We start from the raw sequence: 19,613 nt of genomic DNA on the forward strand, positions 1-19,613 counted from the left end.
GTAGAGCTTCCCAACACTCCTTAATTGCCTTAGCGATTTCTGGTAACCACCAAGGTACTGACTTTCGCCGGGGGCACCCTAAAGAACAAGGGATTGTGTTTTCCACCGCAGAGACGATTGTTGTAGTTACCTGCTCAGCCAGCACACTGATGTTACCATGTGGGGGAGATTCAATGGTGACAACGGAGTTGAAGGCTTCCCTGTCTGCCTTGTTTAAAGCCCATTGGGGCAGGCGTCTGTGGGCCTGATGCTGGGGCAGTGACAGGAAGATGGGGAACTGGTCACTAGCACACAAGTTGTCATGTGCTCTCCAGTGGATAGATGGCCAGGACTGCAAACGAGAGATCAATGGCTGAGTATGTGCCATGTGCCACACTGAAATGTGTGGGGGCACCTGTATTTAAGAGGCAGAGGTCGAACTGAGATATTAAAGTTTTGACATCTCTGCCTTGGCCAGTAAGCACAGTGGTACCTCACAAGGGGTTATGAGTATTAAAATCTCCCAAAAGTAGGTAAGGTTTAGGGAGTTGACCAGTAAGTGCAGCCAATGCGTTCAGGGGTACTGCACCATCAGGGGGAAGATATACATTGCGGACAGTTATTTCCTGCATCGTACTTATCCTGACAGCCACAGCTTCAAGAGGGGTGTCAAGGGGCACAGATTCACTGCATACTGAGTTGAGGACATTGACACAAACTCCACCTGACACACTATCACAGTCACAGTTCTTGTAATATCCCATACAGCCATGGAGGGCAGGGGTCCATATTTTCAGTAACCAGGTTTCCTGAAGGCCAATGCAGAAAGCAGGTGTAAAGCTTATGAGTTGCCATAGCTCAACCAGGTGGTGGAAAAAAAAAAGCCGCGATTCCATCGGAGGATGATGCTATTGTGAGGGTGGGAAGCCATCTGGGTGCAGTGGATTTCTGCAGTCTCAACATGTGGTGCTGGAAGTGCAGTGGGAAGACGTGACCCAACTTCCAGCACTTCAAGCACCGCATAGGGGGAGAGACATATGGTTTAACGTCACACTGGTTAACCATCATCTTGACCTTTTCAGGCAATGAATCACCCTCAAAGGCCAAGACGAAGGCACTGGTAGCAACCCTGTTGTCTTCGGGTCCCCTGTTAACATGTCGGATGAAATGAACACCCCGCCACTCCAAATTGACGCAGAGCTCGTCGTCAGACTGCAAGAGGAGATCGTGATGGAAAATGATCCCTTGGATCATGTTGAGACTTTTATGGGGAGTGACGGTACCAGGAATATCACCCAGCTTGTCACAGGCGGAGTAACACTTGCGATTGGGCTGGGGATGCTGCCTGAATCAAGACTGCGCCATTTCACATCTCTGACAGCGCTGTCACTTCTCCAAACTTATCCTCTAGGTGTTCAATGAAAAATTGAGGCTTTGTATGTAGAAAGGAGTCCCAATCAATTCTGCTACAGACTAAAAACCCGAGGCAAATATGGCTCTCTCCTTTCTGTAGCCCTACATTCCTTCCATGGTGTAGCGAGGGAGGGAAACGATTTAGGGTCATACCTGTCGGCACTGTATTCGATCTTGCCCTTCTTAGAGACTACTGATGCCGTACAGTCACCTGCAAGAGATGACTTAGTCCACTTCAGTGCAGGGCGAGAGGGGTCCAGCGGAGGGGCGAGAGGGGGGCAGCGGAGTGGCGAGAGGCGGTACAGGGGGTAGCGGGCGGGAGGGGGGAGAGGTGGTAGCGGAGGGAGGGGGAGAGAAAGGTGGATCGGGAGGGGCGAGGGGGGACGGCTAGGGGCGAGGGGGGACGGCTAGGGGCGAGGGGGGACGGCTAGGGGCGAGGGGGGACGGCTAGGGGCGAGGGGGGACGGCTAGGGGCGAGGGGGGACGGCTAGGGGCGAGGGGGGACGGCTAGGGGCGAGGGGGGACGGCTAGGGGCGAGGGGGGACGGCTAGGGGCGAGGGGGGACGGCTAGGGGCGAGGGGGGACGGCTAGGGGCGAGGGGGGACGGCTAGGGGCGAGGGGGGACGGCTAGGGGCGAGGGGGGACGGCTAGGGGCGAGGGGGGACGGCTAGGGGCGAGGGGGGACGGCTAGGGGCGAGGGGGGACGGCTAGGGGCGAGGGGGGACGGCTAGGGGCGAGGGGGGACGGCTAGGGGCGAGGGGGGACGGCTAGGGGCGAGGGGGGACGGCTAGGGGCGAGGGGGGACGGCTAGGGGCGAGGGGGGACGGCTAGGGGCGAGGGGGGACGGCTAGGGGCGAGGGGGGACGGCTAGGGGCGAGGGGGGACGGCTAGGGGCGAGGGGGGACGGCTAGGGGCGAGGGGGGACGGCTAGGGGCGAGGGGGGACGGCTAGGGGCGAGGGGGGACGGCTAGGGGCGAGGGGGGACGGCTAGGGGCGAGGGGGGACGGCTAGGGGCGAGGGGGACGGCTAGGGGCGAGGGGGACGGCTATGAGCGAGGGGTGGGGGGAGAGAGGGAGGTTGGCAGGGGGATTGTGAGAGTGCTGGAGAGAATTCTCACCTGTGTAGTTCAGTGAAAGTAGTGCTCAAATGGAGTAACCAAATACATCACGTAATGAAGGAGTCTTTGGAATCATCTAAGTTGCGAAATGCAGTAACTATATGGTAAAGTTTGCAGAGGCCATTCATTGAAGTGGACAATTGGTTGCTTGTCATATCCACATAGAATGCTGTACAATTATTGCAGCATAGCTGATATACAACGGGAGGGTGGGGAGGGGTGGGGGGGGAATTGTGACAAGCAAGATTACAAGATCGAGCAATTCTCGCTGGTTATCCTACATTATCACCTGACTGGCTATGACTAATAATAATGAATTGTCAACAGCAGCATACAACGAAAGTGCTGTGAACACCCAAAATTCAATTTAGCCGGACATATAATTCAGTTCACAAACGGCAGAATCTTTTGTGACAGTAGTATTATCAGATAGAAACTATGGAGGTGGGAGGAAGATGGACAACAAAAGTACAGATCACTTTTAAAAGCATTTCAGTTAGTTATCATTATGTATCTACAAATATACAGTATTCTTTACTCTTTAACTAGAACCATCTTTACACAAAATTTTAAGTACAATGTTTACTTAAGAATAGTATACATGATTAAACTAGGACTGAACACGAGTTACAACCATAGGAAAGCAACAACAAGAAATTACATCGCAGGCAACAAATAAGGGTTTTCTCATCATCCCGTCTCACAAATGTTCATTTCTCCACTCACCTTCCCTCTAGATTTAACTTTCATCGTATTCTCATGTAACCTCTCATCCATATGCTCCCTTTCTTACATTTCTTTGCCCAAAAGCTTGGAATTCAATGATATTTCATTTGCTTCAACTGTTGCTGCTACTAACCATGTTAGAATTCAACAAGTTTACTCTATTAGATGATAATTTCCTTTAAGATTATGCCACTTTTAGCAACTCTGATTTAATGGCTTTGCAAAACTCAGAGTAGAGGAATACATTTCATTGGGCACACACAGTAAACAGTTCAAGGAGAATGAACCATCACCAGCATCATCAGAATGATGATTGCAAGAAAAGGTTAAGCAAAATTTGTCTTACCTCTATCTGCATTTTGAGATGCATCTTGAACTTTGAAAGTAGAGCTAAAAATATTGCAAGAGAAAGTTCAAAAACTTCTGGGACGGATGAAACTCCATTCTTGGAGAGAGCAACACACAAGTACTGTTTTATGGCCGTAACAAACATTTCATTTGCACGAAAAACTGGACCAGCATTTTGCAAAATAGATAGTAACAGATGCAATGAAAGAATCTTTGAACGAAGCTCATGTGATCTGAAATATAAATTCATCAAATAATATTCTTTACAAATCAAACATATGTACACAAATTGTTTCTAAATGTTTTTCATTTCAGTATTACATTAGAAGGAGTGAAACAACATCCACATAAAAAGCACAATATACAGTATTGTTTCTCAATATTGAAACATAATATTTACAGTAGAAGCAACCAAGAATGACAATGTTGGGGAGAATTAGATGGAAATAAATTATGGAACTTCACAGTTAACTTGCAAATCATATATTCTCAGAACACCTTGGCCAATGGCAGTAAATGATTTCTCCACTCATGTCAATCCTTATTACGTGAAGAAATTTTAGTTCTTAGGCTGTGTTCACATGAGTGGAACATTAATAGAGAAGTAGCTACTTGCAGCTGCACAATGTCATTGCTTGCAAGCTGGATCACCAATAATGGGACTGCAATCAGCCAACAGGAGCCACAGTGCTATGGGCTATGAGAATAAACCAAACGCTTCACATGGGCGGCACAGCAGGAGAGCAAAAAGGAGCCAGCTCTGTGAGCAGAGAGGCCAGTTTGAGACATAACAAGACAAAATTGCTCCCCTTGCTACGTTTTTACTCCTTAAATAATTTTATAGCCCCAATATTTTCTTTCAAAAAATGTATAAATTTTCTAAAATAACACATTAGTTAACGAAATATCCAAGTTATAATACCATCAAACGGGGTGATTTTGGACACCGGGGTGAATTCGGACAGTATGGCTTATTTGCTCTTTGCCACTGCATAGAAACAGAGTTACTTATTTTAACGTCCATGAGCTAGTTATTTTAAGCACAAGATTGCATTTATCGCTCTCCACAACTCTTATTTTGCGTCAATTGCTTCCCTAGAAGTGTTAAAAATCCATGCATTATCGTAAAGTGGAAACTTTCTATTGTTGCGTTGAGCGGGAAGTTATTGTAACCGTAATTGTCGACGCGCTCAGTAGCTAACAGCATTGAGACAATTTGTCTAGTTCCTCATGTAAGGATATAAAATAACGACAGTTTTTGTAAAACTGTGTACTGTGTGGGGTGGTTTTGGACAATGCCAAGAACGTATAAGAGCAGGAGAGGTGCTACAGGGTGGTGTAATTATGACGTGGAACTTATAGATAAAGCTGTTTGTGATATTCAGAGTGGTAAATTATCATACAGAAAAGCATGTGATTTGTATGGTATATCTAAATCAAACCTACAAAATAAGGTGCAGGAAGCACATAAAAAAAAAAAAAAAAAAAAAAAAAAAAATTGGAGGACAGCCAGTGCTAAATAAAGAAGAAGAAATGTTGAAGCAAAGTATCTTGAGTGCTGCACATTGGGGATTTTCCTTCACTAAATGGGATATTAGATATTTAGTTAAAGGATACCTTGATAAATCTAGCAGAATAGAGAAGAAATTTTGTAATATCTTGCCAGGAGAAGAATGGGTGCATTTATTCCTCAAACGACAGTCAGAAGATCTTTCCATTCGCCTAAGCGAAAATATTAAATGAGCTCATGCAGAAGTGAACAAAGAGACTGTTTATTTAAATTCTTGCAAAATAAAAACTTATCTGTAATATATAAAATTTATTATATCATTCCATATCACTTACTCCAAACAAAGGGCTCCCTTAAAATGTGTAAAATGTCACCAAACTCAAATAAAAAGCAAGTAAATTTTTTTTTTTTTTTTTTTTTAAAGGCAGTAACTGTCCGAATTCACCCTCTATATACTGTAACTTCGGACAGAGATTTAAAAAACACATGTGTCCGAAATCACCCCAATCCATGGGTTGATTCGGACACTTTATTAACTGCCTCAGATAAATATACCTACACACACACTTTCTGGTTCTGGGATATTTTATTCGTTACACATATACCCTACCACTTCCATAACAATCAATTTAATCTAACAATATATACGAAAGTTACAATCAAAATAATGACAAAACCATCCGAAATCATCCCATTTGACGGTACATTACTTTCCAGAGAAGTCTTGGCTGTTGCGACGAAGCAAGCTGGGATATTTTTATTTCCCCTCTTGTTTTGCCATCTGCCTCCTTAGAATTCATTTTTTTCACTTTTAACTAATTACCATTAACATACGTGAATATAATCTGCATTTTCATAAAAGAGAAAGGATGGCCCTCAGTTTTGAAGAATATAACACCAGATCTAATTTTGTGCTTAGTTTTATGTATGACATTTATTTTCCAATTTTTTTCAACTATTCCTAGTTAGTAACTTTTGTTATAGGGTGAAATCAGTAATTGTTTCGTAACAAATTCTATTGTTGATGTGTAAACAAATAGAAATTCTGTACTAATTGTAAACGTGTGGAGGAACAACTGACAGTATTCTCAAAGGATCTATTTGAAAACATGTTAGCACAGTCAGCGCTTAATTAATTCCATAGAAATTAACAGTTTTGTCTAAACTATTGTTTGCATTACGATATATGTTAATTTCATCATTTAAACAAATAATTTCGCCTAAACCTTGTAGAAGAAGAAACTGTTAAAAGTAAAGAATTTCTCAATGTATTCAATTAATTTAATGAGTTGAGTTTTAATTGCAATTTCTGTAAATTTAACTTCAAATCATGTGTAGTTTCAGTACCTATTATTGTGAGGATATATATATAGGCCCGATTTTTGGTCCTGAGTCAGTCAGTCCACAGCCGAGTTTCAGACGAGGAGCCTGTATTGGTTAGAACAACAACAATGCACCTATGAAGTATGTGTGACAAAATTAGGCCATGTGTTAAAACAGTGACAGTGTTTGTTCCATATGTACCTTGTTATTCTTCAAGAACTGTTTGGTGATGTTTTTACTGCTAGTAGATGTTCAGTAGTAAACTACTGTAGCAGTATGTGGATGTTCACCTGCAAACTATTAATAAACATGTATATAGGGGGGTTGTGAACAGTGAAATGCAAATGTGCACCCATCAGCTACATCATTTAAAGTAGTCCTGTTTGACTTCCCCACCCCAATTTTCAGCCAGTATAGCAACGCAGTACGTCAATACCGAGAACAACAAATGAAGAAAAAAAAAAACTGCGGACCACCACAGTGTCTTTGAAAATCCTAATGTACAAGAAAACTTCCATGTTGCAATATAGAAGATACAATTTTTCCAATTTCTGACTCTACAGCTATTAATAAAGATAAATTAACTGCCTAAATTGTTTTTGTATGTTTTATTTTTGCTGTGTTTTAAATAAATATCTAAAATCTAATATCTCTGTTTCAATATATTTTAATATCTGGTCTAATCACGTCTACTATATATAGGCAGCACAATAGAAGCTACAGTCAGTCCGAGAAGAACATTCAACCAAAACCGATATTATGTTATTTGTTTTAGTCACATAGTTTGTCTATAGTTAATTTTCAGCATATACTGTTCAAGTTGAGGTTGATCAGTCAATACACATAATTATTATATTAGTCTTTGCCACTTGTAAACCTGTGAGACCATTCATAATTAATTTTGTTTACTAATCTATCACAAAATTAATGTTAATACATTGGAATCAAGTTGATCATTGAAACAGAGCTTGGTGTTAATAAACGTGACAAGAATGAATATTAAAATCTACAGTGTCGATTACATTTATTTAATACTTGTTTACAACAAGTGAGATGACAGCATTGCACCTGGAATTGTTTGAAGTACGCAGAAGTAACCCCAACTTTGATATGGAAGTGATGGACTATGTTGTAGCCTTCTATCTAAACTAACATACAGAAGCAGCTAAACTGAAGATTCCAAGTTACCAATACCGAGATGGGAATTCATCTCACATAAATGGAATAAAGTGTGAACACATTCCACGGCACGCAAAATTAGGTGCCTCATTACCTCTATCCTGCATTGCGTAAAAGTAAAACCTGTGCACAATTCTTGTGTGAATGTCTCACTACAGTTTTAAGTACAGGAAATGGTACAGCTGAAATGAATGAACAGTGGTACCACACACCGCATCTTAGCAATAGGTTGTACTTACAATTTATTATGATTTAATTTCATTTATGACATTTTACATGTAATTCAGCCAAAGGGATGAAAAATTGTAAATTTTATATTGTGTTAAGATATGTCACTAGTGATGGAGCAGTTGGAAGGCAGACTAGATTATTGTAGAAGCGGGAGAACACACAAGATTGAAGTGTTAGACGGGAGTAGTACTTGGGGGGAACAAAAGATACTTTGTCTGGGAAGATGGTGGAGTGAGCAGATCATGCTAGTAAATGGTTGAGTAAAAAATACTCTGGAATGAAGAAATGAAGGAAAGAAGGACAATTAGGGTTTAATGTCCTATCAACAACTTTGTCATTAAAAACAGAGCACAAGCTCAGAATTTTTCAAAGATGTGAAAGGAAATTGGTCACGAGTACTTGAGATTTATAATCATTTTTATTTGAAACTCTAAACTAAGAGTTGGTCAGTTTAATCAAACACACTTATTCTACCTACTTACATTTAACAAGCTCTGCAAACGAATTTGATTAACGTTAATAAGAAGAATGAACTGTTCAAGATTGGCCTGTAAGTAGCTATTTTTTGTAGCCAATGATGTTATTCCAAATGTGTCAGAGCTCAAGTTCCACACCCAGGGTGTTAAACAAATCTATAAATTATTTGTCTAAAAGATGGCGTTCAGAAGGTCACAAAAATCAAATAACCAAAAAGAGAAGTTTAAGGAAGAAGGCTTTCATTCAGCCCCTTGTTGACCAATCCAGTGTGGCAGTTGAAGATAGCAAAATTAAAGCTGAAGTTTTAAATTTCGGGTTCAAGAAATTATGCATGCAGGAGAATTGTAAAAACATACCATCATTTCACCAACGGCTGATTGCATGGACGGCATAGTAATACATATCCCTGGCATAGGGAAAGAACAGAAAGATTTGAAAGCAAAAATGTCACCAGGTCCAGATGGCATCCCAATTCGGTATTACAAAGAGTACTCTATGGCATTGGACCTCACCTAGCTCGCATTTATTGTGAATCTCTCATCCAGCACAAAGTCTCAAGTGACTGGAAAAATGCCAGGTAACTCTTGTATGTAAGAAATTTGTTTTGTTTTGTTTTAGGGTGCAGAAACAACTATGGTCACAAGTGCCATGTCAGAATCACAGAACACTAATACAAAAGAGGAGTTAGAAACAACTACATGAATATTAATGGTTAAAAAAAAGGGCATTTGATCAGTAGTGTACTGTCAAAGGTTGATGACAATTAGCACAAAGTGGTGGGGGATCACCACTTTTGGTGATGGCTAGAGTGATAGCACCCAATGCGCAACCTAATCTAAAATGAAAGGGCCGAGAGGATGTCGGCCAAGCCACTGGGAGAGGTTTAATTGCCCGGAGCTTGTTCGCATTAAGGGAAGAAAAGAGGTGATGCCAAGGTGACACCAACTGCAGACAGATAACACAGAGATCATCAGAATGAATGGACAAACTAGCAGACTGAGGTAGGAAGACTTGGGCCTTGGCAGCAACACCTGCAGCCTGTTTCCCATCAGACCAAACATGACCAGGAACCCACATAACATCACAATAGTTAGCTCAAGATTGGGCAAGTGAAAGCTTTCTTGAACCTGTTGCTCTAAGGGACAAACTGTGATAAACACACAGTGGCTTTGAAGAGCACTGAGAGATTTGGAATGGATAACACAATTGAAAAACTTGTGTCACTGGATGTACTGAATGGCCTGATGTAGGGCAAAGAGCTCTGCTGCAAATACTGAGCAGAGTTCCAGAAGCCGATACCAAAAATAGTCGGTGCCAATGAAGAAGGCACACCTGACACCACGATGAGTTCCCCAGGAATACTGCTTAGGACACAGAGGACACCGAGAGAGCGGGTACAGAGGGTGGGCAGATAAGGCATGTGGGAGGATCAAGAAGTTTCCTTTCAAGTATGAGCCCAGGAATTTTGTGGTTTTAGCGAACAGAAGAGCAACAGGCCCAAGATGTAAAGACAGTTTTGTCAGTGGATAAGTGAAAGCCATTGTCGATGATCCATGAGTAAAGATGATCAAATGAGGATGCTGTTCAAGGAGACAAGTCCATGGAGAACTGCAACAGGTTGCAAAATCGTCAACACAAAGGGAGCCAGAGATGACTAGTGGGAGACATACCGTAATATGGTTAATGGCTATAGTGAAGACGACGACACTAAGGACGGAATCCTGAGGTATCCTGTTTTCCTGGATAAAGACGTACAGCGAGGCAGAACCCACGCATACCTTGAATACTCTGTCTTTTAAAAATTCCTAAAGGAAATTGCGCAGGTGGCCTCAGAAGCCCAACATATAGAGAGTAGAGGATACCAGTCCTCCAAGCTGGTGTCATAGTCTTTCTCCAAATCAAAGAACACACCCATAGTCTCGTATTTTTGCAGAAAGCCGTTCACAACATGGGTCGACAAAGGGACAAGATGATCAACTGCAGAACGGCGAGCTCTGAATCCACATTTGCAGTGGTTAACAAATTGTGAGACTCGAGCCACAATACCAGCCGGACATGAATCATACATTCCATCACCTTGCGAACACAGCTAGAGAGAGAAATGGTGCAGTAGCAAGAAGGATGATGTTTGTCCTTACCGGGTACAGGTATGACAATGGCTTCACACCATTATCTGGGAAACATGGCATCTGCCCAGATGCGATTGTACATATGAAGGATAACTGTTTGCCTGCTACAGAAAGGTGCTGCAACATCCGGATGTGAATATCGTCTGGCCCTTGGGTGGAATATCTGGATGCAGTGAGAGCATGATCTAGCTCCCTCATAGTAAAAGAAGCATTGTAGCATTCAGTTCTGAGAGGGGGAATTGCATTGTTGCACAGCTCTGTCCATCAAGGGACTGGGACACAGTGCAGTAAATGTGAGGTGCAAAGAATAGTACATTCTGTGGCGGTAAGTATAACGTTTGCAAGGTATTCTACCTTGTCATCACAACTGGGGAAATGTTATTCGGCCTAGGTTGCCACGGAGGAGCAAAACCTCCAGTCAGCCTTGGAAAGCTGCCAGTTGGGTTTACATGTAGTTGGAGTACAAGTCAGCAAATGGATAGCACATGGGAAATGTTTGCTCGAGTATGTGTCAGAGAGAACGGACCACTCGAGACATCGGGCAAGCTGGGCAGTGCAGAATGAGAGGTCCAAATGGTAATAGATGTGCATGGAGTCTGAAAGAAATATGGGTGCTCCAGCGTTAAGGCAGAAGAGGTTTAGTTGATAGAGAAGGTCAGCCAAGAGGGCACATAGGTCCTGGAAGAGCTCCATAGGGGATGGTATGCGTTAAAGTAATCAAGCACCAGAAAGGGGTGAGGGAGTTGACCGATAAGCTGGAGGAAGTCTGCCCTGGTGACACTGAATGACGGAGGGATGTGGAGGTTACAAAGAGAAAAGGTGACACAAGGAAGGAAAATGCGGACTACAAAAGCTTGCAGCTGGGTGTTCAGTGAAATGGTTTGACTATGAACGTCATCCCAGTTGAGCAGCATGTCTCTCCCATGAGGCGGAATGCCATCCTCGAGAAGGAAGGTCAAAGTGGACCAGAAAGAAGTGCGAGAAGCCAAAGCATTCTAATTTTGCTTCCTGGAGGCAGAAAACAAGTGGACACTGCAATTCCAAGAGAAGCTGTAATTCCTCCTTGTAGGATCTAATGCTACAAATGTCCCATTAGAGGAGATTGCTACAAACATCCCATTAGAGGAGACTCATGATGGGAAAAAGGACGGAGGGAAAAAAGGAAGGGTTGTCACCTCGGCGGGTGCCAAATACAAGTCTTTGAAGACTCACTGCTACAGGGCGCAGAGGGTGCAGGATCCTGTTCCACGAGATCGACAGAGGCATCGGCATTTTCAGTGTGTCAACTTGCAAATTCTAGGGCAGAAAAATGGTTGGTGGTGTGCACTGGTGAAATGAAGGTCGCGTGAATCAGGGTACTACATGGTGACACCATTTAAGAGGTACGCCGAGTCAGCAAAGGAAAAGACCGTTTGCCTTTGTTTGATTTCTTGGCGTCATTGTGGTTGGTAGAGGAAGATTCAGATATTTGTTGGTGGAGGGACGTAAAGTCTTTGTGGGAGTACTCTATTTGCCCTTTCCAGCCTGTCGGTTGTGTAGCAGGTGTTATCGTCGCCAGAGGTGAAGATGTGGTGGCTTGTTGCACAGCTGGAGGAGGAGGAGATGGGGATACTATAGTGACACTGGGCAATTTTTTAACCATGCTATGGAATTGAGGTCGCCAGTCTGCATGGCTGTGTCTTTCATGGAGTGAGATGTAGCAGGAGTGGTACTATGAGTGCCAGATGGTAAAAGGCAGGGCCTGCAACTAGCCCACAGCTTGTGAATGACAAGGTAAGGCACTTTTTTCCTTCACATGGATCTCCTGGACAGCCTGTTCATCAAGAAACATGGGGCACTCTCTGGATGAGGCTGCAGGATAACAACTGCAATTAATACAGCACGTAGAAAGAGGCAGACAATCACCCTCATGACCATTCCTACCACAAATAACACATTTGGCCATGTTTTGACAGAACATTTGAGTATGGTTGTAACATTGACATTGGTAGCAATGCATTCGGGTTTGGAAGGAACAGTCGGACTGTGATGACTTCATAGCCTGCTATGATTTTTGATGGAAGCACTATCCTTACTAACATAAGAAAAAAAGAGAGCATGTAGGCACTAAGGTAGCATCAACCTTTTTCATTACCCAAGTGTAAATAACACCACATGAAGAATTCAACATTCAATGGGCCTCAACATGAACAGGATAGCTGTGGAGGAGTGAAGCTGCAAGCAGTTGTTGGGTTTGAGAGAGACAATTCGTCTCCAAAAGCAAAGTGCCACTAAGTAAACAAGAACAGGATTTCACAGGGCCGGCAACTGCATCAAAACCTTTCTGAATAATAAATGAATTAACCGTAGCAAAGGACTGCCCTCCTTTGGTACATGATACGAAGAGGAACCAAGATGCAGCTGGGAGAGTCTTTGAATCTTTAGCCTCATTCTGTTTATGTATAGTAGACATGGACTGAGATGATGATTTACGGCTCATTGCAAAAGAAATCCCCTACAATTGCCAGCATCTCCAACAGCGTGCTCCTTCCAACTGGGAGCCCACTTGGAGGGGGGTCGTCTGCCTCAGGCCAGTATTACACTACCATATTTCTTTGCCAAAGTTAATGTGTCAAATATTTATGTCAAAGAACTTTGATGGCTCCATAGGGAACTTCGTCGAATCTCGCTTGTCGTCAAATAAATATGATCAACTCTAGGGCCTCACTGTAGATTTGATCATAAAAGTCGTTCGTCATCTGTTCACTGCTATGTGAAATGTAACTGTATTGAGCGCTGGCATCACTACAGCTATTTGACGTCTTTGTAGTGTGTTTGTAAACACGGCTTCAAAGTCGGTTTGTTCCTTCAACCCCCCCCCCCCCCTTTTTGCTTTGATTAGGGTGGGGGATGAGTAAGGGGCACAGTGCATGCTATTAATTGAGTTGATGGGCAGGTGAATTACGCTGACACTGAACAAATACTGAAATACACTCTTATCCATTCGTAAATAATTTATATATGAAGACTTGACTTCCTTCACTTGCAGCTAGCTTAACAAATTTTGCTGAATGCTTTTACTATCTTGACGTAATACCTAGGGCTTCATCCAAGTATGTTTCCTTTTTTTCCACAGCTTTTCTTCCCAACACACACACAATGCAATTGTAGTACTAGCAACTGCAGCACATAATAAGTTGTCATACGCCATCTTGAAATTTCATGAAAAATATGACGACATTGTAATACCCCTTTTTAGCACCATGTCAAAGATCTTTGTCAAAGAAATACAATAGTTTAATACTGGCCTTATGTGACTGCTCACACCTCTGGTCAAACCTCCTAAATGTCTAACAGGGGTACATGCGAACCCTACTTGTTGACTGTGGGCTGTGAACTGCGCATTATCCAGTCATCCGTTACATGTCAAATGCATGGGCCGGCCTTCAGGAGTGCAAAAAGAAGAAGAAACAAGGCAGAACCTCAAATTCCAAAGCAGAGGAACAGTATGAGATGGAGAATGAAGAAAGCAGAAAAAAAGAAGAAAAAAAACAGTGTGGAGAATGTTCTGATGTCAGGTTACTGAAAATTCAGAAAATATTGTCAAAAAATATCTGAGATATGTTCCCAATGGGAAGGAAAATAGAATAGTAGGACAGATGGTGATGATTGGTTTGTGGGGTGCTTAACTGCGCAGTTATCAGCACCCGTACAAATTCCCAACCTTTGCTCAGTCTAAACTTTCCACTTTCATGAATGATGATGAAATGATTAGGACAATACAAACACCCAGTCATCTCGAGGCAGGTGAAAATCCCTGACCCCGCCGGGAATCGAACCTGGGCCCCCGTGCTCAGGAAGAGAGAACCCGACCACGAGCTGCAGACAGCAGGACAGACATGCAGCACGGAAGGGAAAAGATGCTCCAAAGGCTGGGCCCTGTGGTAGCCAAGCACAACCTCACCAAAGAGTGGTGAGCCCCCTGGAAGAGGGGGGGGGGGGGGGGGCATGTAAGAAGGGGACAAGAACAGACCCACAAATTACGGACCAATATCCCTAACTTCTGTTTGCTGCAGAATCCTTGAACATATTCTCAGTTCAAACACAATAAATTTTCTTGATTCTGAGAACCTTACGTACACAAATCAGCATGGTTTTAAGAAACCAATAGTCTGTGCAAAACTCCGCTTTCCATTTTCTCACATAATACACTGCAAACTATGGATGAATGACTACAGGTAGATTCCACATTTCTAGATTTCCGAAAAGCATTTGACACAGTGCCCCATCACAGGCTGTTAACAAAGGTATGAGCATATGGAGTAAGTTCACAGGTATGTAAAGGGCTCATAGTCTTCTTAAGTAATAGAACCCAGTATGTTCATCATGTGTACACCAGGGAAATGCAATAGAATTGCTGTTATTCTCTATATACATAAATGATTTGGCAGACAGGATGGGCAGCAATCTGCGGTTGTTTGCTGATGATGCAGTGGTGCACAGTAAGGTCTAAATGTGGAAAAATCTAAGTTAATGCAGATGAATAGGAAGAACATACCTGTTGCGTTTGGTTATAGCATTACTAGTGCCCTGCTTGACACAGTCAAGTCATTTAAATAAATATCTGAGCATAATGTTGCAAAGCAATATGAAATGGAACAAGCTTGCGAGGACTGTGGTTAACTTCAGTTTATTGGGAGAATTTTATGCAAGTGTTGTTCATCTGTAAAGGACACAGCATAAAGGACACAGCATACAGGACGCTGGCGCGACCAATTCTTGAATAATGTTCAAGTGTTTGGCATCTTTACCAGGTCAGATTGAAGGAGGGCACTGAAGTAATTCAGAGCCAGTTTGCGAGATCTGTTACTGGTAGGTTCGAACAACATGTAAGTGCTACGGAGATACTTTAGGAACTCAAATGGGATGCCTAGAGGGAAGCCGATGTCCTTCTCAAAGAACACTATCAAGAAAATTTAGAGAACATACATCTGAAGCTAACTGCCGAATGATTCTATTGCCGCTAATATACATTGCACATAAGGACCAGAAAGATAAGATATGAGAAATTAGGGTTCATACGGAGGCATATAGACAGTCTTTTTCCCTCGCTCTGTTTGCGAGTGGAACAGGAAAGGAAACAACTGGTAGTGGAACAGTGTACCCTCCATCATGCAATGTGCAGTGGCTTGTGGAGTATCCATGTGGATTTCGATGTGGCGGGTGGAAACTCATGAGGCACCAAACAGGTTGGTATCACTTCAAGCTGACAGAAGGCAGGGATACATCCTTAGATCTGTGTTTGTCAAAAAATATATACTCTAGATATAGAGAAAACTGACACAGAAATTTTAGTAATAGTGTTAGAGGAAATGTATTTAATTTGGGATACAAATACGTGAAGAAAAGATTGATGGAAACATGAATGGTATGGTATGGCATGTCATTTACTGTGAATTGTTTCTAAATTTTGCAGGGTATTTAAATACAGAGAGAAAATCTGTTGGTAAGTATTTCTTTTAATCTCATAATTTTTAATAATACTCTAGGTTACAGGACCAGCTGGAACTGAAACTGAATTAATGAGTTATTTGCCACAAACGCATAATGTACTTTTATGCAGAGAACAGTTATCAGTGATAAGTTTTGAGAAACTCTTACACTTCTCCTAATGTTCAAAGTCTACATCTTGCTTCTTCTGGCACAATACAGTAAAATTTACACAACAGCAGGTTGCAAACAGACTGATCCAGTTGCAGTTCTGATCAGACCCAATAACAAGTTTTGTAATTATTATTAAACAAGCAACAAAGGACAAGACAGATCAGATATTTATGAAAATAGTCAAGAATGTGATTTCTGAAATACCAGTACTACCTCAGTGGCATTTCATAACAACAGCCATTACTGAACGTTTTGTGGTTGAAACTGTCAGTGAAGACAAGATAAAACACACCTCACTATACTGATAACTCTGCAGCTAAATCTACAATAGTTTATCTAACAAATTTCATACAGATAACAATTGTTATGGAATTATTGTTTAGAGTGTGACTATAACTGACATCATAAACTGCGTAAGAAACACGATACGTGCCAGTTAACTCCACACAGCACATGGCGATAGTCTCATGTTAGGTGCACCATAACCAATATTGTACAACCACAAGTAAATACTGCAAATTAAGTTGAGATTGTGAAGAGGCATGGTTCTCTTTCCGGCTTTAAAATCAGTTTTGATATGTTAGCTACATTTTGTATCCAGCACTATATAACCTAAAGTGCACCAGACAAACTAAAAAGCAACTCTATTTCCCACATTACAATTTTTGAACTGTATGCAGTAGGTAACTTAATTCTGAAGCATCACAGTAACCATCACCAATAATGAGAAGAGAGTCAGTTCATTATTAAGTTATAGTGTGAAACTATACAATACAAAAGAAGCAAAATTTTTTTTACCACCAACTAATTTTTACAAAATTGGATGAGAAAGCTGAATACGGGAGATCACACACACACACACACACACACACACACACACACACACATATCAAAACATATTTGTTTCTAATTGTTATACGCAAAAAGTGAAAATTTTACTGAAAAACTAACTAAATTAACACTTTGCAGACTGGCTAATTAGAGAAATGTTGGGCCAAGATGACTAATCTTTATGCCATTATTTAAATCCTTACTGGCACATGTGTATTTGATATAACTTCAAGAATAATAAATACTAAAAAAGGACCACTCCTCAATTATTATTTTTTAAATTTACTTTAGGCCTTTTTACAGATTACAAATTTTAAACTAATGATGACAGAAAGTATAACTACCTTGAAGTGTGAGATGAGTTACTGACCAATTTCTTCCTCTTGAGATTCCAAAATTTCTGGCTCATTCAACAAATGTGATTTATTTGTAGTACAATATAACAAACTGCAAAAGCTAATGAATAAATGCACAAAATTACATCAATGCGATCATGTATCGGCTCAGCCATTCAAGACAGCAACTTTTACATTCGCTTATGATTCTTTAGAAATAATTCTAGAAATTGACAGAAGCACCACCTGTCAGGGGACAGGTAGCAAGATGTCCATACATTGCTCCGAGACGAGTACAGTTTTTGAGTGATAGGTGGCTCGCACATCAAGAAAACCGTGGGCTGAGTTATACTAGGTGGGGTCTTCAAAGTATTACAGAGATGGGCGTAGTTTTGCTTCATTTAGACAAAATGATATTTAAGAACACAAAGGACTCAAAATTTGGCTCTCTGCATTCTATTCTCTCTCTGCATTCTATTCTGTATGTTTCCTACAAGGCTACAGGACATGTAATCTAGCTCCAGTCTTCTGATCCAGAAACATTCCACTCATGTGGCCACAGCCTTAAAATATGGCATCCCACTATCATTTTAAGTTGCAATTTTGTTTTTATGTCAAACATATTTTTGTTGTTTATAATTTCTGGGCCAGTAACAGTAAGGTTTTTATATATATCCATTGTTGGAATCATATTCACTGGGGAAGCAAATCTATTAATTAAACATTTGAAATAATTCTGAACAAAAATGCGAAATACTCAAAAACTGTCATAAATAATTAATTTTTTACTAAATTCATTTATAGAAGGTAATAAAATAAGAGAATAAAATATTTAATAATAATATTTCACAACAGTGCCCCTAATCCAGAACTTTGAGGGGTAAACTTACTTGGGATCTGGCTGGCCCTCTGGCAAAGGTTTCATCGATAACTTGCACAATGCTCGAAACACCAAAAATGCATCTTTCTGAAGAATGTGTGTAAATTTCGCAGTAACGGCAGTGTCTGTATCATTACTAGTATCCATACTTTCCTGAAACACAAACATATGAACTTGTAATCACAAGGACACACTTTCAACACCGATGTGCATAAATTTATTCTTTCTTCTAAGATTTGAATATGTTATTTAAAATATTTTGTGAATTTGATCACAACATAGTTTTATCAAAGATGATATATCAGTCTAAGAAAACCATCAACAACTGGACAAATGTCTAATCAGAGCAATAAAGAGAAACTGGAGCAGACATGATACAAGCTCGTTCTCCTAAAGGAATTCAGCATAAAGGGTTTATTTCAGTAAAGAGTGGAATGAAACCTAAAAATGGTGCCAGAAAATAAGAAAGAGTATGACAATATTAAACAAGTAATTAGGAAAACTGCTCTTGAGATACTGGAGCCTGAGAATAGGAGTACAGAGAAACAACTACCTTCATGGATGTAAGATGACCTTAGCACGGTGATACGGGATATGAAGGATGATTACAAAAAGATTAGTAACTAAATCACCTCAAGATAGACAAAACTGGCAGACAGTAAATCCAGAGTTACAGAACAGAATCAAATCAGAAAAGAACAATATTTGGGAATACAAATGCATTTACACTGAAAGTTTAATAGGTAGGTCACAAATTATAAAACAGTGGAGGACAATTTTGGGTAAGAAGAAAACACCAGTGTACAAAGCAGCAGACAACTTAATTCCTTTAATGGGATGGGAAAAGAACCATACAGGTCTAACTAAAGAGGGACCCCAGTACACAAAAGATAAAATGGTAAGACTACAGAAACTGTTTGAAGCATGATCATTATGATATAGGAGGTGAATAGTGCACTTGCTGAAATGAAGTACAGTCAGACACTTGGTCCTTGAAATATTTCTGCTGAATTACTAAGGACACCATTTGAAGAAAAGAATAATGCACCTTATTAACAACTGTTCTCAACTGTAGCCTAGCCATTTTGTTTCATTATGTTAACATCTGAAGTCATTATTTATCGTCATCATCTTTAAAACAACTGATTGGTCTACCAGCTGTGAAATAAGAGCTGTTATCAAGCTTTTGAATTTAAGGACAGTTTGACCTTGTAAAATCTATCATCAGATAAGTGAAACTTAAAGATAGAATGTGATGAGAGAAGGGACGCTGCGAAGGTGGCTTAGGACGTTTAGCGAAGGAAGCGAAAATGTCCACGATGAGGAGCACAGAGACGCCTGTCACTGATTACCGAAGAACTGATGCACAACACTGATGATCAAGTTTATTCCAATGAGCAAGGAACAATTTTTTGGCTAGTCAAAGAATTTTCAAAACATTTCACAATCTTTATTACAGAAAACTGTAACTGAACATTTGCACTACAAAAAA

At 41.1% G+C, this 19,613-nt stretch overlaps 1 protein-coding gene across 1 annotated transcript in view; it reads right to left on the reverse strand.

The window, feature by feature from the left end:
- The window catches only part of LOC124605236 (brefeldin A-inhibited guanine nucleotide-exchange protein 1), a 257,319-nt gene that overhangs the window by 175,226 nt on the left and 62,480 nt on the right, over positions 1-19,613 (reverse strand). The window contains exons 7-8 of the mRNA XM_047136787.1: positions 18,132-18,274; positions 3,582-3,816 (exon numbers count right to left, since the gene is read on the reverse strand). Of these exons, the coding sequence (XP_046992743.1) occupies positions 3,582-3,816; positions 18,132-18,274 (378 nt within the window). The remainder of the gene's footprint in view (positions 1-3,581; positions 3,817-18,131; positions 18,275-19,613) is intronic.

This window comes from Schistocerca americana, chromosome 3 (genome assembly GCF_021461395.2).
Source record: "Schistocerca americana isolate TAMUIC-IGC-003095 chromosome 3, iqSchAmer2.1, whole genome shotgun sequence".
Taxonomy (NCBI): domain Eukaryota; kingdom Metazoa; phylum Arthropoda; class Insecta; order Orthoptera; family Acrididae; genus Schistocerca; species Schistocerca americana.